The sequence below is a fragment of the Pteronotus mesoamericanus genome, unplaced genomic scaffold (genome assembly GCF_021234165.1).
Source record: "Pteronotus mesoamericanus isolate MK-2021 breed Mesoamerican mustached bat unplaced genomic scaffold, CSHL_Meso_final contig_98, whole genome shotgun sequence".
NCBI lineage: Eukaryota > Metazoa > Chordata > Mammalia > Chiroptera > Mormoopidae > Pteronotus > Pteronotus mesoamericanus.
This window is the reverse complement of record NW_026555295.1, coordinates 5,939,324-5,967,182: the sequence shown is the minus strand read 5'-3', so window position 1 is coordinate 5,967,182 and position 27,859 is coordinate 5,939,324. Positions and strand designations below refer to the sequence as shown.

The window sequence follows — 27,859 nt, the reverse complement described above, 5'->3', positions numbered from 1 at the left end:
GATGGAAGAGGTTAAAATCCAGTGACTTGTGTAATTCAGCTGAGGTTATGTGGTAAAATGGCAATTGGAAGCAGTGGGGTGAGACCTCTGTTTCTTCTAGAAGTTTTGTGTCTTTACCGCAGACAGCTGCAGGGGAACCCAAGCCACCCTCTTCGGGGTGCGCAGTGGTGGGGCCAGGCGCTAGGTTTGGTGGCCCTGCAGGCCCAGGTTCTATTTAGATATGTCAGAGCCCTTAATGAGCGTGCGATAAGACTTTTCTGATTCATCCATCCCTCGATCAATCCGTCATTCCTTTGTCTCAGACCCAGGGCCTACGCTGGGCACGCCGGCGTGCTACACAGCATGCAACTCCACTGGACTTTCTGGGAGGAGGGGATTTTTTGCAGGAGGACGCGGCGGGAAGACAACCCTGGGACCCCTCACCGCGCGGTGGTCCCTTCGCAAAAGAGACCGGCAAGTTCTCGGGCAGACCCTGGGGGATGAGGTGCGAAAGCAACAACCCCGGGAGGAAGTCCTTCTCCTCCCCCAATCAAAACAAGGAATTCAGTCACGTTCCAGATTCTTCGGGCCCGCGGCCGGCCGAGAGGCCTCGGCAGGTGCCCACGAGCCCGAGGCGTCCCTCAGCGCCTCCCAGCGGTAGCCGGAAGCCCCCATCAAAGGAACCCGGAGGCGGCTATCCGCGCAAGAATTGGCCGGCTCCATCTGAGCCCCAAGGACTCCGGCAGCGCCCCCAGACTGGCCTCCATTCCCACCGCGACGGCTGCCAGGAATAGGAGCTTGGGGCGCTGATTGGCCTGAGCCGCTGGGGGCGGGGCGGCGGGTGTGGCGGGATACAGCCCAGACCGATCCTTCCTTTGCAGCAGCTTGCTCCTTGGGGGTTCCGGAGCTGCATCATCTCCAGTCCGTGGCTTCTGTGGGAAAGCTAGGTGTGCTGCGATCCACTTAGCCCGAGGCTCCAGCCCGTTCTCCGGCGCCCAGACCGGGAGTCTCCGGAGGGCCGGCTCCCAGAACACGCCCGGCACAGCTAGTGGACCTCGCCAGCTCCTCCTGAGCCATTCATTGAAAGCCCAGTCTTTCACTAGAGTCCAAGTCCCTCATCTTCAGCTCCGAGTCGCGGGCAGCGTCATGGAGAAGAGCAGCGAGACCAACGGCTACCTAGACAGCTCCCAGGCTGGGCCTGCAGCGGGGCCTGGAGCGCAGGGGACCGCTGCAGGACGCGCGCGGCGTTGCACCGGCTTTCTGAGGCACCACGCGCTGGTGCTGCTCACTGTGTCGGGAGTGGTGGCCGGCGCAGGTCTGGGCGCGGCTCTGCGTGGGCTCGGGCTTAATCGCACGCAGGTCACCTATCTGGCCTTCCCTGGCGAGATGCTGCTCCGCATGCTGCGCATGATCATCCTGCCGCTGGTGGTCTGCAGTCTGGTGTCTGGCGCGGCCTCTCTGGACGCCAGCTCTCTCGGGCGCCTGGGTGGCATCGCCATCGCCTACTTCGGCCTCACCACGCTAGGCGCCTCCGCGCTCGCAGTCGTTTTGGCGTTCATCATCAAGCCTGGGTCTGGCGCTCAGAATCTTCAGTCCAGAGACCTTGGGCTGGAGGAGTCGGGCCCCACTCCGGTCCCCAAAGAGACAGTGGATTCTTTCCTCGACCTGGCCAGGTAACTATCCCCCCAAAGCAGTGGAGACGCCAGCTGTCCAATACACTCCAGTTTATTCCTAAACACACACCTTCATATACTCCTAAGAGTTAATTCTAATTGGCTGCTGGATGGCCTTTAACATTTTTAAAATATCAAAGTAACGCCTGGAGCCTTTGCATGCTGACCACACCTTTTCAAACATCAATCCTGGCCCAACAGACAATCTAAAGGAGCAGGGCCATATCTTTTAGCAAAAGCCAGTCCTACTGTTAGGTGTGAGTGTGCAGCAGGGCAGAGGCAGCTGTCTTACCTGTACTTTACTCCTTACATTCTGGCTATGTTCTGACCACTCCTGGATCTCTTCACCCCATTTTCTCCCCAACAGTGCCTCAAAGCTTCTGTGAGCATGTGTTAAATTTTGCCTGTTAGACCGTCCTGGCCTGTAATCTGTGGCCTTCTCTGTTTCAGCCCATTGGCTGGGAGGAAGCCGGCAATTTTTTGAAGAACTGTCAGAGAACCCAGGGATTACAAGGCTGGGGTTAGTTGTATGGGCCCATCGCCCAGTCAGGCCTCTTTATGAGGGCTTGGGGCAGGTTGCCCTGCACCCCATAGCCAGGACCACCGTTCAGTATTGTCAATTTCAAGAGGCTTTATTTGTGGGAAGGCGGGAGTTCAAGAGGAGAGGGAAAGAGAAGCAACTCCACGTAGCTTTGCCTGCTTTCTGTGACTCTTACAAGTTGGCTTTCATCCCTTGAGACATAGTGTAGTTTCTGTGGATTACCCAAATGAGCCTCTTCTGCTTTCTCCATTAGCTCAGAGTTCACAAATGGAAAATTGCAGGCAGGAGGCATTTACTGACTTGGCCAAGTGTAGTTGAGTGAGGAGCTCAGCTGGCTCCTGCCCCAGGTTTCCAATTTGGAGCCCTGGAGAGGTGTGTTTTGTCTTGAGTCACTGAGGTAAAGCTCCTCATTGCTAAGGCTGTGAAAACCAGCAGACCCTGGGCAAAGTGACTTGACTTCCTGCAGTTTCCATTTCTCCCTCTGGAAAATGTGATGACTGTCTACTACTTAAGAGAAAGTATTCATTTGAAACTACAGCAACAACAACCAAAGAAGTCCAAGGCATTACACTGAAAAATAAAAACCTCTGATGAGGCAGACCAGAAAGTTCTTACCAAAACTTCTTACCAAAAGGGCAGGCAGAGGTGACCTATTAGGACTTTGATTACATCATAGTCTTTGTTTAGTATCTGGCAGCTTGACACTTGGAGTTTTTAAGAGATCCTTAAAGTGTGAGGACTCACTTTTAGGTGGGTGTTAAAGACAGTCTAATGAGGTCGGGAGTGCCTTTGGCACTTCAGTATATCTGTCAGCTGTCTCAGGAGAGAAGATAGTTACGGGGTTAAAAAAAACAGTGGCCCAGAGAAGGAGTGTGGATGCACAGCTCTGACCTACTGATTGTACCCCCATAGGCAGGCTCAGTAGCATTCTCATCTCCAAGAGAGGAGCAGCGGCCAAAAAACGGGGTGGGGGTGATATGAGAGGTTACCTTACTACCACTAGCACCAGAAGAGAGCTCTTTTTCCCGATCGTAGCTGTCTAGTTTTAGATCCAAGCCCCTTTAGCTCCTGCTTCTGGAGTGAATGGTGACCCAGCATCATGACTCAATGGTCAGTGTAGGTGCAGACTCTTCAGTGACTTGGGCTGCAGATACAAGGAAGGACTAAAAGAACCTTTGTCAGGGCTTGTTGGGTATAGGTAGTGTTCCATAATGTTTCCAACCGCCAACCACATTTAATCCAGCAGTTCACAGATAAAGGTAGTGTAGGTGGTATGATCCTCTTTTCACAACTGAGGAAATTGAGCCATAAAAGGATTGATGATTTGCGTTGGGTCACCAAGTAGTTTATCAAAAGCGGGATTAGAAGAGCCGTAGGCCTCTGTGCCCCACAGTTCAGAGCCCCCTTTCTCTCACTCTCTTGTCCCCCAAGTCAACCTGCCATAGTAATGACGCCATGCTGCTAGCCTAGTTTCACAGTCTCAGAAATGTTTGCTCTGATCCAAAAGAGGATCCAGAGAAAGACTTCATTGCGTCAAGGCAGATGCCCACTTCCTCTAAAAAGAGGAGATGACCCGCTTTGGTGAGGGACAGTGTGTGCAGCTGCTCAGACTTGGCTTTCATGTTGAGCAGCTTGTGAGAGGGAGCAGTCCTGAACCACATGGAAATATTTCCTGGGTCTGGGAATACTCGGTGAAAATTTTCAAATTGCTTCCATCAAAGAAACCTCACAGATGTCGATTTTATTGGTCTCTGGGCATGTTCCTCAGCAAAGGCAGGGCATAGCCCTGGTAACTGCCGACAATTTAAACACCTGGAAGGAGTGGGGAAAGCCTGATGACTAAGTGCAGTGCAGACTTCGCTGAAGTCCATGACCTTTCCTAGCTGTGGAATGCCCCCAAATCCCACAGGGTCTCTCTGCCACAACCACTAATTTGTTGTTTTTTTTTCCCCAAGATGTTACTACAAGTCAGAAAGAAATGAAGCCGATAGATAATCATTATGCTTTTAGAAAATTCAGAATGCCATTACCAAGTGATTTGATTTCCTAGCACACAATGGATTAGAAATAACAAAGTAGACTGGGGAGTGGGTGTGAGGTGCTGGCACTGGGAGCCGGCCCTTTCCAGAGCTTCGAAGTGACAATAGACAGCAGTTGTCAGGTGGCAGAGTCACAGTCTCCTTCTGAGCAGCCTGAAGATTTTATGCCTGAGGACTTGGAACAATACAGGACTCTCAAAACTGGGTGTGACCCAAGTGATCGAGCCCTGACTTTTCATCCAAAATGAAGTGGTTTTGACACCAAACAGACAGAAACAGCTTATCAGAAATCCAGTCACTATGCAAGTTCTTAGTCCCTAACAATGTTTATTGACTATGGATCCTAGGGCATGTCCATAACTTTCTGTGCCCTGGCTTCCTCATCTCCATAATGGGGATCATGATAGTACCTGCCTCACAGGATTGTTTTGGGGGTTAAATGAGTTTTGTCTGTAAAGCTCTTAGAATAAGACGTACTAGCCCGGTATGTGCTTGCTCTTGTTATAGATGGAGCAACATTACAGAACTAATTTCCCCATTCACAGCTAGTAGGGATGACCCTATTTTTATAGTTTGAAATAAGTGAGAGTAAATGGGGAATGAAAGAATGTTGGGGGAACCTAAGATGACTTGCAGCTAACGTAGTCTTTAGGTATATCAGGAACACGTGGAGGAGCCTGGAGAAAAAGAGATAAACAGTGACTAATTGTTTTGAACCAATAGAATCAACACTATGGGAAAATTGGAAATGGGGAAAAGTCCAAACTAAACGCAGAAGAGCCTTCCATTCTGAAATGGGGCAGAAATCCTCACATGTGCTCTGCAACATTCCAGTTTCTTGTCTCCCCGCATTACCTGTTTATGGTCTCCAAAGCTGACCTCAGCTGTAAATGGAAAGGACTGAGACAGCTGGCTTCTAAACACTCTTCTAGAGGCTCAAATTTGTCATTTTCAAATGGAAAACCAAAGACTTGCAAAGGATGCAGGTAGGGAGAGCTCCTGGTCCGAAGCTCTGGTTGCCCTGGCAGCCCTAAGAATGGCCCTGGGCCGTTGTCTTCTGCAGACGTCTAGCAGGGTGCTGCCACGTGCCCTGTGAGCACAATTGAGGTTTTGCCTGTTGTCGAATTTTATAGACATTATGTTTTCTTTTGTGCTAATTTTATCAACAGTGGACTGAACTATGAGCCTTTCCTTTCACCAAGGGAAGTGTGAGCGACTTTCTTTCCCAAGCTTCAAAGAACCCATTTCTTCAGTAGGTACGAAGAAAAACTATTGGACACTGAGATCTAATATTAGCCACTAGATCACAGTCAAGAGAGTGACTAGTGAATAATTTCTTTTAAATGTTGGCCATGGCAGGTTGTTTGATCCATGCCTATGTATCTCTGTTCTATTGGCAAGATGAAGGCTCTTAGCAAATCCAACAAGGACTCAAATTAATAGAGGTTTCTCAGCCAAACTACTTACTAAAATGGTAGCTTATAATTTTTTTAAAAAGGTTTTAACTCGACGTCATTCCTTCTACTACCCACGAGACTACCTGAATGGTTGAAGCACTGAAAAGAACATACACCCAGAGAGGCAGTATGGGTAATGACTAAAAGCAGATACTGAAATCAACTACCGGGTTTGAATCCAGAGCTACCACTTACTAGCTGTATGGACATGTCACTTAGCCTCTTGGTGCTTCGGTTTCATTTTCTGTAAAATGAGACTAATAATAGTATCTACTACCTAGACTTGTTATGATTAATAAATGAGTTAATATTTGAGTGCCTTGCTAATATTCTAGTGTGTCCAAGCCTCTCAGGCTACTCGATACAGAGAATGAGTGTGTTCTTAGCCTTATTTCCTGAAATGTCTCCCACCACAGGGGCCCAGGAATTGCCTTTTCAGCTGGAATCGAAAACTGGATGCGGGCCTTTAAAAAGAGGGTCGATTCCTCCTCTACCCCCCACTGTGATAGTAGCCTGACCCAGCCCTGCCTCAGCTCCCAGCTGTGTCGGGGGTACCAAGATCAGAAGGAGCACATCCCTGTTAACTGACTCTAACAATAAACGCAAGGAATAATAAACATCAGATGTATATATTGTGAGCCACGTCCTGTTCTGAAAAGTCTTTGAAATTTTCTTAAATTTAGTAAAGAATTTTTGAACTTAAAGGAAATATGCTGAAACAAAAAATATACCTATGCAAAAGTAAATTGTTTTACATTCTTCTCATATAGAACAGGGAAATGCTACCATCCTTCACAATAGAATGAGAGGAATAAATAATAGCTGACGTGGAAAGAAGGAAAGTTATGAAGTTTTTCAACCTGTGAGCTGCATGAGTCTATAAAGTACCGCTAACTGAAGCTCTACTGGCTTCAGTTCAGCCTCAGCTCATACCAGGTTCTGTGTTTTTGTTGTTATTGTTTTGTTTTTGTTTTTTTAGAGAGGGAGAAATAGAGGGAAAGAAAAATTGATGTGCAAGAGAAACATCAATTGGTTCTCTTGTATACCCCCAACTGGGAACCTGGCGATATTTCAGTTAGTAGGTCAGCACTCAACCCACTGAGCCACACCAGCCAGGGCCATACCAGTTTTGTTTGTTTGTTTGTTTTAAGGAACATATCCAGAGATTCCTGTAGCATTGGAAAGGCGTGTCCATTCATTCTCTCCCCGTTTGTTCTGATTTGCACCTCTGCATTTAGTAGTATGGCTTTGGCATTTTTGCATAGGTTTTTGACTATAATCCACTGTAAGAAACACATTTTTAAAAAACCAAGCTCTGGCCAGTTTTATTAAAGAAAAGTTTTGCATGGTTTACTTCTCAGCAGACTGTCCTGGCGTGCTTCTCATATCAGAAATCACCTGGATCGATGATAGCCAGTGTGCACACTCTGTATGATTTTCCACATGCTGGGCCCAATTCAATATTATTGCACAGTAGTGATGGACACCAGTCTTGGCCAACATGGCACAGCCAGCTATTTCAGATTTTCTCAAGGCTGGGCAGTTGTTGGCGAGGATGACCACTTTCACTTTGCCTTCTCTGATCATCTTCAGAATTTGCAGGTCACTTCCCATATACTTTCCACTTTTCATAATAAGTTGGAGCCTAGAGCTGACCGACTCCAACACCTTTTTTGTCTTCTTTGTGGCCACCATCTTTCCATCGTAGGTGCATCACAGCCCCCAACCAAGAGCAGCCTCCAAGATGGCCAAGGAACAAGAAAGAAGAAATACATTTAAAATTACGGCATCTACACATACGTATGCACCCTGAGGCCCCATACGTAATCTGAAACACCAATTTCTCAAAACAACATTGAAATGCTTATATTTTCCATTCTAATGTATTCTATCTTTTATAAAATGCTGATTAGAGCAAAACATGTAATTTCACGGACTACTAATGTTTGAGAAACTTTGGTCTAATCTATATCTGGTATTATGTAATTCAAGTAAATTTCTCAGGATCAAATAACAGAAAGAGGAAATATTTGAGAATTTGAAGAAGATGAAGATCTTAGTAGTTAAAAGCACCCTAACGGGCAGTAAAGCTGAGTGCTATGTAGCAGTTAGCTTTTGGTCCTTCTGATTTCCAGATTCTGGGTCTCAGTACTACAGATCTGCACTGTCTAATATGATAGACACTAGCCACAAGTGGCTATTTAAATTTAAATATGTGCCCTGGCTGGTGTGACTCAGTGGATTGAGCACCAACTTGTTAACTGAAAGGTCACTGGTTCGAGTCCCAGTCAGGGCACATGCCTGGGTTGCAGGCCAGGTTCCCAGTTGGGGGCTTGCAAGAGGCAACCAGTCGATGTTTCTCTCCCTCTATTTTTCCCTCCCTTCCCCTCTCTCTAGAAATTAATAAATAAACTATAAAAAATTAAATATGTAATTTATATTTTCAATATAAACAAAATTTAACATTCAGATTCTCTGTAACACTAGCCATATTTCAATTGCTTAATAGCCATATGACTACCCTTTGAGACAGCACAAATATAGAAAATTTTCTCTGATGGTGTTGGTCTGTCACATGAATGACATATGTATCAACTTAATGCCTCTGGGCCTTGGTGTCACCATGTGCTAAATAAGGGGGTTGAACTTGGTCACCACTATGATTCCTCCAGCTCATATGTTCCTTATTTTGAAAACTCACAAAGTTATTGTGTGAATGTGAGGAGTTGGAGGAAAATGCCTGAAGACAGAGCTCTGGGGAACAAAGCTGCTTGAATGACAAGCAGCTGATCCCTGCATACAAGAGAGCTCAGGAGTAAGAAAAATCCAGATTTCACAGCAGCGTGTGTGTTTAAAAGGAAAGGGGATTAAGAAGAGTGCAGAGAGGACCAAGTTGTACGGCTGACACTACTCAACGATAAGACTTAGGATAAAGCTATCGTAATCAAGACAGTGTGGTACTGGCAAAAGAAAAGGCAAATAGATCAATGGAACAGAACAGAGAGCCAGAAACAGACTCTTGTAAATATAACCAACTGATCTCTGACAAAGGAGTAAAGGCAGTACAATGGCACAAAGATAATCGTTTCAACAAACGGTGCTGGAACAGCTGAATGTCCTTGTGCCAAAAAAAAAAGAATCTGGACACAGACCTTGTACCCTTCAGAAAAATTAACTCAAAATGGATCACAGACCTAAATGTAGTAAAATGCAAAACTATAGAACTCGAAGACAACATAGGAGAAAACCTTGATGACTTTGGGTATGGCAATGACTTTTTAGGTACAATACCAAAGATACAATCTGTCAGATGTTTGCTTTACTCCCACAGCAGCTCCTGGACCTTGCCCCTTGGTATGGACAGCAGGGGAATGCTTCTCTCCCTGGTCTGTGGCAACCAGCAGGACCAAGGGAAAGGAATACGATTTTGTGGGTGCATGAGCTTCAGCTCACTACCGCCAGGCAGTCCCTTCCCAGGGATTAATACCTGAGAACTGAGCTAGACAACCTAAAGAAAGTTCAGTCATCCCATTGAATGTTTTGGGGTTATTTTGGTTGTTAAATCTCCTTTGCAGTTATCCCTGTTTTTTTTTTTAACTTTTTAAGCATTTTGATGTAGGATTTACATACAATGAAATACACTCATTTTAGGTATCAAATTCAGTGAGTTTTGACAAACAGAGAACTCATTTAACCATCACCACAATCCAGACACTGGACAGTTCTGTCACCCATGACCCTTCTCAGCATTCCCCCCTCTCCACCCCTAGCCCCCAGAAGTTTTGGATGGAAAGTTTTGCTTTCTGTTACTATAGATTAGTTTTGCTTTTACTAGAGCTTTATAGTAATGAAATCATTCAGCATGTACTTTTCTTTGTCTGGCTTCTTTTGCTCAGCACAATGTTGTTGAGATTATCTGGGTTGCATTTATCACTAGTTGATTTCTCTTTATTGCCTAGTAGGATTCCATTGTATGGATTTATCAAAATGTATCCGTTCATCTGTTTATGACCATTTGAGTTTGGAGCTATTATAAATAAGACTGTTAAGCGGCCCTTTTTGCAGATACATATTTTCATTTCTCTTGGGTAAACATCCAGGGATGGAATTGCTGGGTCATATGGTAAGTGTATGTTTAACTTTATAAGTAACTGCCAAAAAACACCGTTTTCTTCTTAGAAAGTTGATTTTTTTTTTTTTGGCAGGAGTTCACTGTAGACTGTCTGAAAACAGGTCGGTGTGTCAGTGGCTGTTTGGTCTAGAAGTTCTGGGACAGGGTCAGGGTCCAGTCTGGGTGAGACGGTATTGGGTTATTGCTCACAGTAAAGAGACTAGGCAGGCCAGCTAGCAGGGTTTAAACAAACAGCGTGTGCTCTTTGGAAGAGAGTACATTTCAAGGTTGGGGGAAAGGCTGTGCTTGTAAGGAAATTGATAATCCCTGAAGGATGCAAGGTACTTCCAGGGGAAGTTGTCCCCCATGGGGAAGATGGAGGGCTTTTAACCCAATTCATTCCTTACCTTCCCTGCCCTCTTAGGAAGAGAACCCAGTGGCCAGCTCAGACCTGAACTATTGAGAGATGTCACACAATGCATGTAGAACAGGGAAATTTTGGCTCAGGACCTATTTTTGCTTCTAACTTGTATGGCAAATGGAAATAAGATACCAAACCTACCTCACAAGTTTGAAACGTAAGAAAGGTCCTTTGTAATGGAAATAATAGGCAAACGGAAGTTGCTATTCATCGGTCCACTAAGGAATAGTCAATACACATTTCTAGCCTTCTAACTTTTTTTCTAAAGTAAATATGCTTGTGTTAGGAGTCAAATTTCTGATCACCATTTTGTAATGGTTAATTCAACTGGAGATCACGTTTTGTCTGCTTAAATGCAGGTGTGTACTAGCGGGTATTCTCTAAATATGTTCAAAGCCATCTGGTTTCATAGACAAAGTAAGTTTGGAAAACGCTGTGTTGCAGTCTCTGTATGCTGGCTGTCTTGTGGATATACCCTAAGTGTAATAAAGTTCGTTTTGATAACATTACCCTGTTGGATAGTGTATTAGTTATCTGATGCACAAATTTAATGAGTTACCAACAATTTAGCAGCTTCAAATCACGCACATTAATTATCTCACATTGGATCAAGAATCTTGGCATGGCTTAGCTGAGTCTTCTGCTTCAGGGTCTCTTACAAAGTTGTCATCAAGGAGTTGGCCACAGCTAGGGTCTCCTCCAAAGGCTCAGCTGGGATGAATTCACTTCTGAGGTCACACAGTTGTTGGAAGAATTTGGGTCCTTGAAGTTTAGACTGGCGCCTCAGTTCCTAGGTGGCTGTTGGCCGAGGCCACCCTCGGTTTCTCGCCATTAGGGCCTGCCCAGCATAGCAGCTCGTTTCCTCAAACATCCAAGCCCAGAAGGTGGTAAAGAGTCTTCTCACAAGATGTAAGTAAGTGATATCCCATTACCTTTGCTTTATTCTTTTTCTTTTTTCCCTATCCTCACCAGAGGACATTTTTTTTCCATTGCTTTTAGAGAGGGGATCAAACCTGCAATCTAGTTATGTGCCCTAACCAGGAATTGAACCCACAACGTTTAGTTTATGGGATGCCGCTCCAACTGAGCCACACCAGCCAGGACCCTTAGTTCTATTTTTCTGGCTAAATTAAGCAAGTTATAGGCCCCACCCACACTCAAGGGAATGTGGGGTCCAGCAGGCCATCTGAGACTCTGCTTGCCAAGGTGGGTTACAGTCAGGCCCGCCTCCCTCTAAAACCAAATGTAATACAAATAGTTGCCTAGAGAATCTAGCATTAGGTAAACAACTCAGTCACCGAAGTAAGAATTAGTGCATATACTTGGTACATATTGTAAAGGAGGATCCAGAGTCATTTACTCTTCTAGTCTTATTCGTATAGGAAGTGGGTGGAACAGATAGACGGTCAGTGGAATTTTCTCATATATCAAGACCAGAACCTGGCACAGAACCTGACCCAAAGGAGGCCCTCAATAAAACTGTCTGCATGACTTTGGTTTTAAAACAAAGCTTAACTCAATCAGTTCTGTTGCCCTGCTTTTTAACAATTATTTTATATCCTTCATCATGAAATGAAATACATAAATAGAATTTACCTACATACATAATTTCAAAATATTAATATGACTTAACCGTAATATAAAAGACAAAAGAGTAATTTATAAAAATGTTTTAATATCTTAATGCTCTAAAACAAAGTAGTTAGGTGCTTGCTTCTGAATTTAGACTCACTGTTAATGGCATAGATATAAGTACAGACTAATACCACATATGCAATTAAGGACTCAAATCCTACTATTTTCTGTGGGTGATGTGATCTTTTCAGAAAGATAAACAATTCTTGGAAATACTTCGAACAAAACAAAAAATAATTATCCCGTATTTTACACAGTAATTGCATTCCTAGAAAATTCAGTATACAGTGGTACTCGGAGCTTGTCGTGAATTTGTCCTGGAACTCGTGACGAGTGCCAAAACCGATGAGTACAGGGCAATGAAGCATTTTCTTTGTGGGGCGGTATGGTGGCTCATACAAGTTCTAGAAAGTGCAGTGAGTCCCAACCAGGTGCCGAGTGCTAAAACATTTTCCTTGTCAAAATGAGCCAAGTACAGGGTTTGTCCAGTTTTGAAGCCTATGAGTACCGAGGTATGACTGTATGTTCAAATTATGCAAAACTACCTTGTTTGGGGTTAGTTTAGGCTTGCGTAATTATAAGGTTTCATCTGCAGGTATGTCATATAGGATATTGGAAAGCATGAGGGCCTTGAGACCATCTATTGTACGGGACTTGGCTTCACTCTTAGCCAAATGAATGGCTGGGACCTGGCACTTTCCCCTACACACACTCCCCGAACTCCAGGCAGGCCCCTTTCCACCCCTCCCAATGCCCTAGCCCTGAGTCCTCGCCACAGCAAAAACACTCCCATGAACTTCACTAGGGGGCAGCACCACGCCCCATTGGAAACCACAGGAATAAGGCTTAACCTCTTGGGGAAAGGAAAGTGATGCAGTTATTCTGGTTTGGTTGAACACCGGTAAGCCCAAATATCAAGGAGTACCAGGAGGGAGAAGAGAGAAAAATCGGAGCACTCAAGTATCTACTGTGCCCCAGGAGCCAAGGCATAGCTGGGTGTTTGGACAACAGAAGACCACAGTAATTGCTGGAGGTAGAGAGACAAGGAATACCGTATGTTAGGCTGTCAGGAATAGGCGTCTTCAAGTGGATACTTTGAATGCTGAATTTTAAGAATACTGATGAAATCCTTCTTTTTCCAACAGGAACCTGTTTCCCTCCAATCTTGTGGTTGCAGCTTTTCGAACGGTAAGGCTTGATGCTTTACTAAAAATGTGAAACTTTGATGGGGGTAGGGGATATAGAAATTCCTGCTGTAGAATTAGGTAAGGTGGGACAGGGAGAGAGAATGCTGCCAACAAAACTTGGTAACATTGGTCTAAGTTTTATAGATGGGCCTCTGGAATAAAACAAAACAAAAAAAACTCAACATTTTTCTAAAATATTCTGCTGGTTCCAGTATCTTTTTCACATCCCCTGAGAAATACCCTCAGATCACATTCTGGGGCTCTCTTAAATATTTTAGAATATTCTTAAGTACAATTTTGTTTTTTTTTTTCTGATTAAAAAGGTAATATATGCTCATTGCAAAAAATTAAAAATAAAGTACAAAAAAGTAGAAGGAAATAAAATAAAAATCACCATATTCACCATGTAAAGCTACCTGTGAACATTTTGGTATATATCCTTCAGATCTGTTTTTCCTATGCATGCCCACATGTTTTAAAAATCATTATAGTACACATATTGTTAGTATGTACACATACTATACATATCGTTTGCAAACTCTTTTTTTTAAGCAGTGTGTTGTAAAGATTTTATCATGTTAGGAAATATCCTCTACACAATGTTATTGCCTGTATTCCACCCTATGAGTGTTCCATAATTTTACTCCATTGATCTCTTATTGATGGACATTCAGGTTGTTACTAGTTTTTCCCTAATTTTAGCAATACTGCAAGTAACATCCCATGGCCATGCTTTTACACAGAGAAGAAATATAAAGGTCTATATTGACTAATCTGATTGCTCTTTTTAAACAAAGACTTTTCTGTTTCTACTTACAGCTTCTCTCTTTTTAAAAAATAACAAATCTGCATATAAGCACAGCTGTGACATATATATAACATGAGGTAGGAGGAAAAGAAAAGGTTTCTCTCTGTCTCTCAAATCAATAAATAAAATTTTTTTTAAAAAGCCCTCGCCAGGCGGCTCGGTTGGTTAGAGCTTGGTCCGTATACACCGAAGCTGGGGGGTCAATCTTCCATCAGGGCACATACAAGAATCAACCAATGAATACCTAAGTAAGTGAACCAACAAATTAATCTCTCTCTCTCTCTCTCCTCTCTCTCTTTCTCTTTCTTTTCCTCTTTCTCTCTCTAAAAGCAATCACTAAAGAAAATTTCTTAAAAAGAAAAGAACAGGTTTATGGTATTTCAGTGCCTGTCACATCTGAGGTGGGTTTTGTTTTCCCTTCCACCCTGGGAGTGGGGCTCTAAGTGCCACTAAACCTCTCTGCCTGCCTGAAAGCTTGGTAAATCGAAGCTGAGGGGGACCAGAGCTCCTCAAAGCCTCGCACAAAGCAGGCCTCCGTGCCTGTACCTCCTAATGGGCTGCTCTTGACAGTTCAGAAGCCCGGTGTCCATAGAAGAGGTCAGGAAGGGTGTTTCATCACAGATTGCCCGCTATAGTGCACCTGCCACAGGGAGACACCTTTGTGCATTGTGCAGAAATGTCTGAGGTCAACTGCAGGGCCAAGGCTGGAGAGATCTTTTGCTTCTGAGAGGTGGGTCTCCCACAAGACTCAGCCAGGAAACTGTCCATCTTGCCTGACATCCTTTGCTTTGGAGAATGGAGGCTCAGGCCAGTTAGAAAACGATTCTGAAAAGCAGTCATGTGCAAACAAGTTCTGGAACAACGTGGAATATAAATAAATGGATAAAAATAAAATGATACATTGAAAAGTGAACTTGGGCATTATGGAATTAATACAAGTTTCTCCAAATAAAATAAACAATCAGCTGTTTGAAATATCAAACTATCAGCATGAAATTGGGCAGACCTACAAACCATTGTCCAAGGGACATAAAGTTCTCCCTGTGTCCTTGGGTCCCTAAATAACCCAGAGGCCTCTTGAAGCACATGCTGCTGTGGTCTTAAGTTACTTATGTATAGTTTTCAGAGTCCTTCGTCAGGCCAACCAGGTGACCACTACCCCCAACCCTCGGAGTGAATTATGACAGGACAGCAAGAGGCCCAGCAGTCCTCTCGGTTCCTCTGGGTCCATCTTCCCCTGTGAACTGACAGTGGGTTTTTCTTTCTCTCGCTCACAGTATGCAACTGACTATAAAGAGGTGACCCACGGCACGGACACTGGAAACACAACCCTCGAAAAGGTGAAGCTCCTTGTAAGATTACTTGTGATGAACTCTTACAAAGCAAATAATGCTTCTTAATTGAAGGAGCATACACGTTGCAGCTTTTTCTCAGCAGGGCTGAATGCTTTGGGATTTGGGCGGACTGTTCAAAGTGCACAGGTTGGGTTTGCTTCTTTGGTTATTCACCAACATGGCCAAAGGCCAGTGTCTGTAGCTTTGGAATCTTCAGTGGATCTATTTCATTGAATTGGAACTAATGTTCTCTTTCTTCAAAAATAGTTTATAATGCCCCTTATACTACCCTGATATATAATTAACAGGTGATTTAACCTACCCCTACACATTGAAATTGTTTTAGGGGCTTAACTTACTTGAGCCATTATTCATTCACACAAATTTTGGGGGGGGTACCAATTGTTTGCCAGACACTGGGCTAGGTCATGAGAGCAAGAAGGGATGAGGGACCTCAAGGATTAGTCAGCGCAGCCGGAGAACTCTCATGGGAAAACGGAGGTATTTTGCTCTTTTCCCACCCCACACACACACCTCCCCAGGGCAGAGGGCTCTGAGTGCCACCAGCCTTTCTTTGATTGAAGGAAAAGTTCTACTTAAAAAAAAAAAGTTACTGCTTTAGTTCAGTTCACTTCATCTTGTAGATGAAGAACCTGAAGCCCAAAGAAGTTATTTAATATCAGAGCTGGGACTAGAACTATGGTAAAAATGCTCTTTCTGTTTTTACCATGCTGGCATATGTTTCCTGTTCAGAATTTCATAATGTATTTTGATGGAATAAAGTGACTGTCTAATACATGCTTTCAGTGGTGAGATTCAACATTACTGGAAAAAATAAAGAATACACTCTATCTATACATTTAAAGTCAGTGATTTAGGAACAAATATCCTGAAAATACCCAGGTCAATCCTAAAACATCTTTTGGGACATTTGTCAGCTAGGAGGCCATCATAACAGCTTAGCAACAAAGCATCTGTTGGTATTTAGGAGGTGAAGTAACAATCATTGACTCTTGATCTGAAGGAACTTTTCACCAACCAGCTCTTCTTTTAAAAGCAGCATTTGAAGTGATTGTCCAAACCTCTACTTTAATATCCAATATCCAGTGAGCTCCCTGCTTCAACCTATGCCAATTTTGAACAGCTTTTAGAATTAACGAGGTGAAATTTTTGTTGACTTTCTGTATCCTTAGACTCCATCTCCCCTTGACTTTCCTACCTCCTGATTTGTGAAGGCGCTGAAGGTTAAAGAAAATAAGAACCTTTTCTCGTTCTGGGCGTTGTGTTTCAGTCCAGTGGAGACACAAAGCAAATGCACCTTTAGTTCTCATTCATCTGTTATAAATTTGGACCCTACGTTTACTCTAATTCTGCAGATCCCCATTGGCACGGAGATCGAAGGGATGAATATTTTGGGACTGGTCCTTTTTGCCCTGGTGTTAGGCGTGGCCCTAAAGAAACTAGGCCCTGAAGGAGAAGAGCTTATCCGTTTCTTCAATGCCTTCAACGAGGCGACAATGGTGCTGGTGTCATGGATTATGTGGTAAGTAGTGCCTCCCTCCCCACCTCCTGCTCTTCCTCTTATTTTTCCTGCCATCCAGACAAGAGCCCAACTCTGCTGTTCTAGGTCACCCCTGGGTTATCACCTAACCCAGGGCTCTGTACGTGGTTGATGCACAATGGGCCAGTCCTGGTACAGAGTGTGATGGACGTGGAGGCAGTTCCTCCTTCTGTCCAGGACCTCAGGCATGTTACATAGTTACCAGTTACTTCCTCAGCACCCACAGTGACCCCCTATGGTTCTATCATCAGAGATCTGTGTGTGGTTTCCCACCATCATCCCACTTTATATGCAAAGCCCATATCATCTTGTGGAGCAATGAATTCCATATGTTTGCTATCTGCTGTCTAAAATAAGGCTTATTTATCTTAAAATGATAGACTCTGAGCTTCAAAGGGCCCCTTACTATCATATTTCACAACAAGGAAAACAGATCCATCTTCACCCTGTGCATATGTGAACTTGGAATTGTCTTTTTTTTAACATAAATGTTTCTGTATATAACAGTAATGGAAGTGTAATTGTTTAATAAAAAATTATTAGCCCTGGCTGGTGTGGCTCAGTAGATTGAGTGCCGGCCTGTGACCCAAAAGGTTGCCGTTTGATTCCCAGTCAGGGCACATGCCTGGGTTGCAAGCCGGGTCCCCAGGTGGGTGTGTGTGAGAGGCAACTAATAGACGTAGCTCTCACACATCGATGTTTTTCTCCCTCTCTTTCTCACTCCCTTCCCCTCTCTCTAAAAAAAACAAATAAAATCTTTTAAAAAATTTATTAGATTGACTTTTGGCTAAAAGGTAAAAATTTGATCTGATCCCTCAAAGTAACTTCTCAGAAATCATGCCAATTCCATGGCAGTCCCTCATCAGCTTCATCCTGCTGCTTTACTCAAGCCAAACATCTGTGGCCAAACCTATTCGTTACCGAGAAACTAGTTTACCCTTTCATGCACAAAGCATTTTCCTCATTGTCACCACTTAAATATTGCAGAACTTTCTTGATGGCACCGGGATGGCACTTGGACTGATTTTAGGAAAGAAGCCTGAAATTTAGTAGGAAAGTAATTAAGTGGAAGGCCAAGTCCAAAGCTCCCACTGGTAGTGTTTATTCTGCTCGACCAAGCATTTCAGAACCTGACCCTTATCATTGCAAACATGAAACTCCATTCATATGATTGTTGTTGTTGAGAGAGAAATAGTTACAGAAGGAAAAAGTGTTTTCATCACAGCTCAGGTTCTTTTTCTGGTTTATTTTTTTAGTCTAAGATCTCATGCTGAGCCCTGGCCTGGTGACTCAGTTGGTTGGAAGAAGCATGATCCCTCCATCCCCAGTCAGGGCGGGTGAAGGAGGCAACCCACTGATGTTTCTCACGTCAGTGTTTCTCTTCCTCTCTCCCCTCCCCACTCCTGTCTCTCTAAAATCAATAAACATATCTTCAGGTGAGGACTAAATAAATAAGATCCCCTGTTGAGTGTCTAACTGCAGTGGGAGATCTGTTGCCAAGAAAGTGCATCGCACATGGAGTTGGGGTTTAAAATGTCTTGACTAGTTAAAGGATCTCAACCAGGTGGGGGGGGATCTTCAGCAGTAGTTCTTTTGGCTTTTTTTCCTTTACTAACTACCCACTCCAATATCCAAGCACCTGCCTCACCCACACTATTCAGAGAAATAACTCCTCTGTGGATTAAATACAGGGTCTGCAAACTTTGCAGGCTATATGGTCTCTCACACAACTACCTAACTCTGCTATTGTAGGACAGAAGCAGCCATAAACAATTTGTAATTGAACGAGTCTGGCTCTGTTCCAATAAAACTCACAGTGCCAACCCATGCATTCAACTCTCTAGGGAAGAAGCAGAAAGAAGGAAGGGGTCCTCTGAAAGTATTAGAAGAAAATACTGGGTTAGGGAAAGTTTTCCTAAACAAAATACAAAAATTGAAAACCATAGCAAGTTGCTAAATTTGAATATCTCAAAATATAAAATATTTGCTTGCAAAGATACCTTGAACATAGTTAAAAGACAAGACACTTGTTGGGGGGAAAAATCACATGTATTTGCATATAGTATGTATGTGTATATACACACACATACAATCTCAAAGCATTACTTTCCAAAGGACTAGTTCCAGCTCACAAACTGTTTTTCTATCTGCAATTAGATTTATTGGGAAATTGAGAATAAGTATTTAGAAACTTTTACAGTAGTTTTATACTGCTGCAACACCCAAACATGTGGTCATTTATTTTATTTTATTTTTATTGTCTTTTATAAGAATATTGGTTCATGACTCACTGGATAGAAATTAACCAATCTTTTACCAAAGATCATTTGAGAAACACTAATATAGGGTTCTGATGTGTGAAAAAGATGTCCTGGCTGGTGTGACTTAGCGGATTGAGCGCTGGCCTGCAAACCAAAGGGTTGCCTGTTTGATTCCCAGTGTAGGGCACATGCCTCGTTGTGGGCCAGGTCCCCAGCTGGGAGCGCACAAGAGGCAACCACACGATGATGTTTCCCTCTCTTTCTCCCTCTCCTCTCCCTAAAAATAAATAAATAAAATATTTAAAAAAAAGAAAAGAAAAGAGGCTGAATGAACTATTACAAAATAGGGAAAGTATGTGAGCAAGCAATTTATAGAAGAGAAAACCAGGTTATGCAGGGACATGAAAAGTTTGTTTTTATCGGGCGTTGGTAAGGGTGAGGATAAAGTTTCTCAACAGCAGCACTATTGATTGTGGGCTGGATCATTCTCTGTTGTGGGGGACCCTCTTGTGCACTGTAGAATACTTAGCGGTATCCCTGCCCTATAATTCACTAGATGTCATTAGCATCTCCTCCCCAAAGCTGTGATAACAAAAGCTATCTCCAGACATTGCCACATATCCCTGGGGGCAAAATCATGCCTGGATGGGCACCAGTGATGCAGAGGGAGGATGATTCTTCTGGACAGCTAGGGGGAACGTGAATTGGCACAGCCCCTTTAGAGAACCATTTGCTGGTGTCTGCTAAAATTTAAAATGTGCACACTTTATAACTCGGCACTTCCACTTTTTGATGTCTCTACCTAGAGCACAAAGAGGCCTGTCTGCAGCGTTATTTTAAATGATGAAAATCTGGGAGCAATTTAAATGTCCATGTGCAGGGCAATGGCAAAATAATCTATTGTATTTGGGTTGTGAGGATAATAAATTTTAAAATAATAAAGTAAAAGTAGAAATAGCCAATTGTCCAGTGACAAATAAATGAGCAAAACGTGGCATACACATACAGTGGAATATTATTCAGCAATAAGAAGGAATGAAATTCTGGCACATGCTGCGACATGAATGAACCTTAAAGACTTGCTCAGTGAAGTAAACCAAATGCAAAAGTGCAAATATTATTGTAAAATTCCATTTGTAAACAGTACCTATAAGAGTCAAATTCATAGGGACAGAAAGTAGAACAGTGGTCACCAGGACAGGGGGAGGGACTTGTGGGGGTAATTGGTAAATGAGCAGAAAGTTTCATTTTGGGATGATGGACAAGTTCTGGAGATGGATAATGGTGACAGTTGCACAACAATTGAAAGAACTTAATGCCACTAAAATGTATGATTAAAATTGTAACTTTTATGTTATTCATGTTTTCTCATGATGAAAAGTATACTGATGTAGGCGGCTATGTATTTCTATGAAAGTATCTCAAAAGACATAATGGGGGATTAAAAATAGACATACAGACTTAAATACATACCTATGTCTCTAAATGCATAGAAAGTGTGCCTTGACCAGGTAGCTCAGTTGGTTAGAGTGTCGTCCTGATATACCAAGGTTGCCGATTTGATTCATATGCAAGAATCAACCAGTCGCTCTGGATGATGTGGCTCAGTAGGTTGAGCACCAGCCTGAGAACTGAAAGGTCGATGGTTCGATTCCCAGTCAGGGCATGTGCCTGGTTGTGGGCCAGGTCCCAGCTGGGGGTGTGTAAGAGGCAACTGATCAATGTTTCTCTCCCTCTCTTTCTCCCTCTATTCTCTTCTTTCTAAAAATGTTTTAAAAAAAAAATCAACCAACACATCCATAAATAAATGGAACAAATCTTCTTCTTCCTCTCTCTCTCAAATCAATTTTTTAAATGAGTCAATGCATAGAAAGTAGGAGTGGTTAACTGAGGAAGGGTCTGGCTTAAGGGTGGTACTTAAAAAGAGGATTTGGGCCTAATCAATAATGTTTTAATTTTTTGAAAGGAGAATGTATTCATGTGTTACTATGGAATTTATAATTAATAATACTGGAAAGAAAACTCAAGAAAGCAGTGGCATTGGCTTTCTCCAGGTGAAAGGGAGACTTTACGCTACTCGCCCTGTGTACCTCTGAAATTTGAACTATGTGACATTAGTATCTATATAATTAAAATTTACCAAAAAAATCAATGGCTAAAATTCTTCCTCAATATATATTAAGTTCAAAACAACTGACTTTTGTTCTTTGTAGCTCCCCCAGTTTACTCCTTCCCTTCCTTCTTCTCATCCTGCCAGTAAAAAAAAAAAAAAAAAAAAAAATCTTCACGCTCCAGGAGCATTCCCAGAAGGCCATTGTTAATGACTTTTTCCCATGGAGTCATGTTTTCCAAATCAAAAAGAATTTAAAACCTCACAAAGTCTCAGCATTGTCTCAATTTTGCAAAATAGGTGCTAGTCTTTTGTGTTTCTAAGTTCTCAGAACAAAATGCATTGCCAGAGGCTTTATCTTGAATAGTTTTTTGCCCTTCCACTTGGGAGCCCGCCTGGTTGGTAGCCTCCATCTCTTAAGAACATAATCTATCCAAGGGGAAAGAAGTCCTGGTTCTGGTTCTGACTCCATTACCCATAGTGATGTATCCTGTTAATTTTACTTGGTTTCAGAGCCTGTAAAACAGGCTCCCCGCTTTCTATTCCTCAGGGTCATCCTAAGGGGGAGATGAAGACTGCCTAGTTGAAAGTCGCTGTGTTGGGTCAGGAAGGGCCTGCGTCTCCCAGCCCCTTCATCACGTCACTCTTACTGACACGGGCCCTGTGCTCATGCCCTAGGTATGTACCCGTGGGCATCATGTTCCTGGTTGGAAGCAAGATCGTGGAAATGAAGGACATCATCGTGCTAGTGACCAGCCTTGGGAAATACATCTTTACATCTATATTGGGCCATTTTATCCATGGAGGAATTGTTCTACCACTTATTTATTTTATTTTTACACGAAAAAACCCATTCAGGTTCCTCCTGGGCCTCCTCACACCATTTGCGACAGCATTTGCCACCTGCTCCAGGTGAGTGGCTCTCGGGTGTCCCTGATGGCTCTGAGCTGCGTTCATATGAAACCAGGTGAGCCCAATGGTAGATGCACAACTGGAATCTTAACATATTTTAATTCTTTGAAAACTCTAAATTGGTCTTACTTTATTTATTATATCACCAGCCCCAAGAGCTCTTACAGAAACAGATTCCTGTGATTGTCAGAATGAGGAATCGCCTCATGTCCTCCTTCCGGTTCCTTGGTGGTCAACCCGATCATTACTTAGCCCATAGGAACTGCGGGTCCTCACCCTAATTAATAAGACCTTTGCCTGAGTAAAAGAAGGCAGCCACTTAACTCAAAATGCACTGTAGGGAAGTTTCTAGAATGGCACCTGTTACGATCTTCCTCTGGATGCACGAATTAGAAAATAAGACCGAGGCATCATGATGAGGGATGCATATTCAGCTCTCTAGGATTATTTAATTTAGCACAAAAGATACACCTTGTCATTACTGGATACTTTCCCCCCAAAAATGGATTTTCCAAATGCACTAAAGAAAGCTATCAAAGGATGGCAGCACATTGTTTCAATCTCACGTTTAGCTTTTGCCTCTCTACTTCATGTTTCCTCACATCCTGAAGGACTAATCATAAGACAAGGTAGTGGTGGTAAAAAGTAATAGGGAGGTCAGTCTCTTTGGTTCAGAAAGAAACAAACCTACTTTTCAGCTGCACCAGCCACCCTCTGCGAAGCCCACAGAAGTGACTGGAAAGAACAGGTCTTGTTTATTCAGTTATCTATGAACACAGTTACTCTTCCCAAATTCTCAGAGCCATTTCTCCTTCTTGGCCTAAAAGGGGAAAAAAATCATAGTTTGCCTTATACTTTAGAGGCAGGAAATTCAACAGGAGAGATGCACAGGTGGAGTCAGTAGTTCTTTGTTCCCCTGAGAACACTTTGTACCACAAGACAATATGTGGTTCTTGAGAAATTTGGAACAGTTGTATCCAGGTAAATAACATAACAGGTAAATCTAGGGAGTTCCATTTTAAATACTTTGGGAGTTGACAAAACCCCATGTTGTGAGAGAAACTTTGAAAGAATTCTGATTTTTCTTTTATTTCAAGGGAAGAAAGCCAGACACTAGGATGGTGTTAATAGTTCTGTTCCGGAGTCTGAGCTGAGCAATATGTTACCCTTAGAAGGACTGTTTTCATCGTTGGTTGTTTTTCTCTAGCTCAGCAACCCTTCCCTCTATGATAAAGTGTATTGAAGAAAATAATGGCGTAGACAAGAGGATCAGCAGGTTCATTCTCCCCATCGGGGCCACCGTGAACATGGACGGCGCAGCCATCTTCCAGTGCGTGGCTGCAGTGTTCATTGCCCAGCTCAACAACGTAGAGCTGAAAGCAGGACAGATTTTCACGATTCTGTAAGTTCATTACTCTTTCCTTCCTCTTTAGGAGTGGGACAAAACTTGAGGTATTTCTTGTGACCTCTTTTGAAATACCTCATAATCACCAGTCTCACCAGGATGCGGGTGTCTCATTATGAGGGTAGCATGAATTCGTTACTTCAAGAGAGTGGCTCATCTGGCAGAATCCAGGGTTGTGTGGTTTGGGGTTTCCAAGCCAAGGCTGCCATGGTTCTGCATGTCTCTGTGCCCCCTCCATGCTCCGTGCTAATGGCTGACCCTGCTGTGCCATCCCCTAGGGTGACGGCCACGGCGTCCAGTGTTGGAGCGGCAGGCGTGCCAGCTGGAGGGGTCCTCACTATTGCCATTATCCTGGAGGCCATTGGGCTTCCCACTCATGATCTCTCTCTCATCCTGGCTGTGGACTGGATTGTGTAAGTAGCAAGTCCTAAGGGCATCGGACAAAGGAAACTCTGTGCCAAGCTCACAGGAGCTTGGCACTCCACGGGACCTGCGGTATGTGGAGAAACTTTAGGCGCGCTCCTCGCCTTCGGAAGGAGCCCACAGTTGAGCTGACAAAACAAAATCTAGAGCAGGGAAAAATTAAACAATATGACAGCCAGAGGCCCATGAATGATCACGAAATATCATTACCAAGAACTTGTTTGGAGCATCCAGGAGCACATGGGCCCAAGGGTCACAAAAACCTGCAGATTGTCAGCTGCATGGGAATCATAGCCATTGCTGCCCTGAGCCTTCAAGGAGGGTAGCCCTTGACCTGAAATGTCCAAAGAATGATCTCTGTGCGGGGAGAGAAGATGACCCCAGCTAATTCCCAGGCCTTGGCTTAGGGTCAGGGGAGGAGGTGTTAGGAAGGAGACCGCTTTCAGCAGGGCTCCTGTAAAGACACAGAACATTGAGTGTTGATTCCTTGAGTTGCACAACACCTTTCTCAGGTTGGAACAACACCCATTTTATAGGGAAGGTTAGCTGAGATACTAGTGTTGGACAGTAGAACGTATGAATAAAAAAATGAGCCCTAGAGTCCAGGGATCTGGGTTCAAATCCCAGCTTTGCCATTTACTAGTCATGTGATGGAACTGTTCTGTGCTTTGCCTGCTCACCTGTGAAATGGGAATGATGATGAACCTACCCCAGTGTTGTGGTGGAGATTGAGTTCGCAGGTGCACAGCGCATGGAAGGGTTCCAGGCACCTGGGAAAGCATTCAATGAGCATTAGTGAAGAAAGATACTGCTCACAAGGCTAGCCAGAGCTCCGCATGAGAAAACCTCAGCACTGGGGCTCGGCACTGGGATCGGCTCTGCCCGTGGTGGTTGGGAATGATGGTGGGTGGCTTCCAGCCTTTTCTCGTCAGCCCTGGAAACTTGAAGGGGCTTCTCAGAATCCTTACAGCTCCTCAGAGCAATGAGAGTGAAACGCACAGGAGACCTACATTGTCCAGACCACTCAGAGAGCACTCAGTTCCTGAGCTGGTGAGTTGGACAGAACCAGAGCCAAGGGTCAGGGGTCAGAGGTCCATCTCCTTGCTCATCTGCATGGGGAAGGCAGGCATCTAAGGGGTGCTCAGCCCAGAATAGGGAACAAGAGCACCAGACGGGCTGCCCAGGAGAGACCTGAAGTCACAGGAGCCCTCCCTCTCCCTGTGGCCTCTGGCTCCATGGCAATGCCCTCAGACAAGTTCATATTTTTTTCCCATCTCTTTAAAAATGGGCACAAAACTTCCTCTGAGCTCCAGGGAAGCTCTATGGGAAGATCTATGGGAAGACAAGCTTCTGGAAAGAACAGCGCTATTTTCTGTGAGGCGGCATTGCCAACAGCCATGGAATGCCTATGAAGACTGATGTTCAGTAGAGATTCAGTGTTGAAATGAGAAGGAAAAAGGAAAGCTGGACACAAAACCGTGTCTACACTCTCATCCATACATGATTTTTAGATGATGGGGTCTGTTACACCTAAAATACATGCACAGAAAAAAGACTGGAAGGAAATGATCAAAGTGTTAGTACTGATTCACTCAGAGTTGTAAAGTGTGTGGGGGTGACTTCTTTTCTTCTTTATACTTATCTTTTTTCCCTCAAGTTTTCTACGATGAGTATCTATTACTTTCATTTAAAAAAAAATTAAAAGAAAGCATCTAAAGTGCATCCTTACGCCCTTAGTAGCATGCTCACCAGGAAACAGCAGGGCCTCTCTGGGTCACAGCTTCTCCGTGGCCCTTAATGTCCTGTGATGGGGCTGCCCCCCTGGCAGCTCCAGGTGGCACGGGCTGTGACACCTACCTCTCTTTTTCCCACCAGGGACCGTACCACCACCGTGGTGAATGTGGAAGGGGACGCCCTGGGCGCAGGTATTCTCCACCACCTGAATCAGAAGGCGATGAAGAAAGGGGAGCAGGCACTGTGTGAGGTGAAAGTGGAAGCCATCCCCAACTGCAAGTCAGAAGAGGAGACGTCACCTCTGGTGACACACAAGAACCTTGCTGGCCCTGCTGCCAGCGCCTCAGAACTGGAATCCAAGGAGTCAGTTCTGTGATGGGGCTGGGCTTCGGGCTTGCCTGCCGGGGGTGATACCCACCCTATCAGTCCAGCCACTGGACACAGGCACCACCCACCACCCTCACCAACTTCAGCCTCCTGGGCAATGCATTGGCCCAGTCACTGGTTTGAGGATCGCTTCTCAGCACAGGCATTGGGTTTCCCAGCCAGAACTGGTTCCTGAGGACTGGGACACTCTGACATTCATTTTGATCCCACAACTGTGTGTGCCCCAGGCTCTGTTTGAAACACGCCCTCAAGCTTCCAAGCTGGTGGAAATAACAGGTTCACAGAGACCTGATGGTCAACACCCAGGAAAATGCAGAAGCGCCCTTCATTGTGCCGAGTCACTCTGCCTGGCTGCATTCCAGGCAGACCTAGGGTGTTTGCAGTCATCTGTCACATTGTCTTGTGAACCATAGTAATTGGAAAAATTCCCAAATTCTTAGCCTTGGCAGGAATTCGCTGAGCTGGGTCTCGAGGTGTTGGAGTTTGTGCTACAACTAGGTGCAGCTGGTCTGGGTCAAGGGTTCCTGGTGAGCTGGAGGCGCTGCACATTGTCAAGTTAGAAATAATCAGGGTGGTGTTAGCGATGTTGGGGCTGCTGGGTTCTGTTGTCAGCGCTATTAAGTAAGATATACATTCTGAGGTCAAAGAAAGGAGGAGTGCAGCCTGCAGGGGAAAGGGAAGCAACCTAACCAGGACAAGACACACACGTGCAATTGTCCCCGTTCTCATCCCAGCCTTGGGGGAAGTTGTCAGCTTCCATGGCCTGGGCCTCTGACAGCACTATAGCTTTATAGTCCCCATCCACTCTGATTTGGCGACAGGACAGAGAGAAACCTTTTCCTGTGGGGAGGTGTGATGTGATCATTACATTCAGGGCCCTGGTTGGTTTATCAATCTATTATTTTAATTCAACTAGCTCTCCCTAAAATACTGCATTCTGGCAAAAATAAAAATAAAAAATAAATAAAAGTTAAAATTTTAAAAATGCAAACCCACACACTAACTGGGGTGAGCTGCCCCCATTTCCAGGTCCTCAGACCCCCTGGCTTTGGCTGATCCCCTTGGGCTTGGTTTCCTTTCCTGCCAGTACGGCAAAGTTTCCAATTATAAGCCAGGCGTCCATGTTCCTCCAGATACCTACTGGCTTGGTTTGAATCAAAGTGAGGGGTCTTAGAGAGAAGACCAGTGAACCAGTGACAAAGGCGCAAGACTGTCACGTCACTGAGGCTGCTGGTGTGGACCTGTGGTGTGGCCCCGGGGTGCGGCCTGCAGTGAGTCCTGGGGCCTGCCTCTACCCGATCTGTAAAATGGGGCCGATGTCACCTGCCTCTTACCTACCTCAGAGGGATTTGGTGAGGTGAACTGAGTGAGTCTGTGAAGACAATGATTTCACTTCTTGGATATCAAGTGCTAACACCCCTATGCTCTTATTTTTTACCTAAGTGATTCCTTTCTGCACAGAGGCCGATCTCCTGGTGAAGACAGCTTTTGGGAGCAGGACTTTGTACTCTGCGTGCTTTAGCCACTTGTATCATGCCATTCTCTTTGTAGTTCTTTGACTGCGTCTAAGGCAGCCTCTTCCCGATGTCCTTCAAGTGTTCATGAATTAGCCACCTCACCTTTCATTGCATTTCTGGGCCCCCAACTGCCCTTGGCTCCCAGGCCCAGGCACTGTTCTACCACCCCTCAACAGGCCATCAAAGCTCCCACATTTTCCGTCTTGTTCATGTCTTTTTCTTCCCTGTTGCTGTGGTATTGCTGTCCCCCAGGCCCTACAGAAGGGGTACACACCATTAAGTTGTGAGTCCCATTGCGATGAGTATTGGCGGATAGGACAGAGATGGTCAAGCTCCTCCATTTAAAAATCCAGGGCCTGGGTCT

The 27,859-nt window shown here is 44.4% G+C and overlaps 1 protein-coding gene across 2 annotated transcripts; it reads left to right on the top strand.

Annotated features, from left to right (window-relative positions):
- Window positions 1-825: 825 nt before the first annotated feature.
- SLC1A4 (solute carrier family 1 member 4) lies at window positions 826-27,859 on the top strand. Of its 2 annotated transcripts, XM_054586884.1 has the most exons (8): window positions 826-1,652; window positions 13,002-13,044; window positions 15,129-15,191; window positions 16,562-16,728; window positions 21,796-22,029; window positions 23,237-23,431; window positions 23,713-23,847; window positions 25,733-27,859. In XM_054586884.1, the coding sequence occupies exons 1-8, from the start codon at window positions 1,126-1,128 to the stop codon at window positions 25,965-25,967; spliced, it is 1,599 nt and encodes a 532-aa protein (XP_054442859.1). In that variant the 5' UTR covers window positions 826-1,125; the 3' UTR covers window positions 25,968-27,859. The 2 variants fall into 2 exon arrangements, with proteins under 2 accessions (XP_054442859.1, XP_054442860.1); XM_054586885.1 differs by lacking the exon at window positions 23,713-23,847.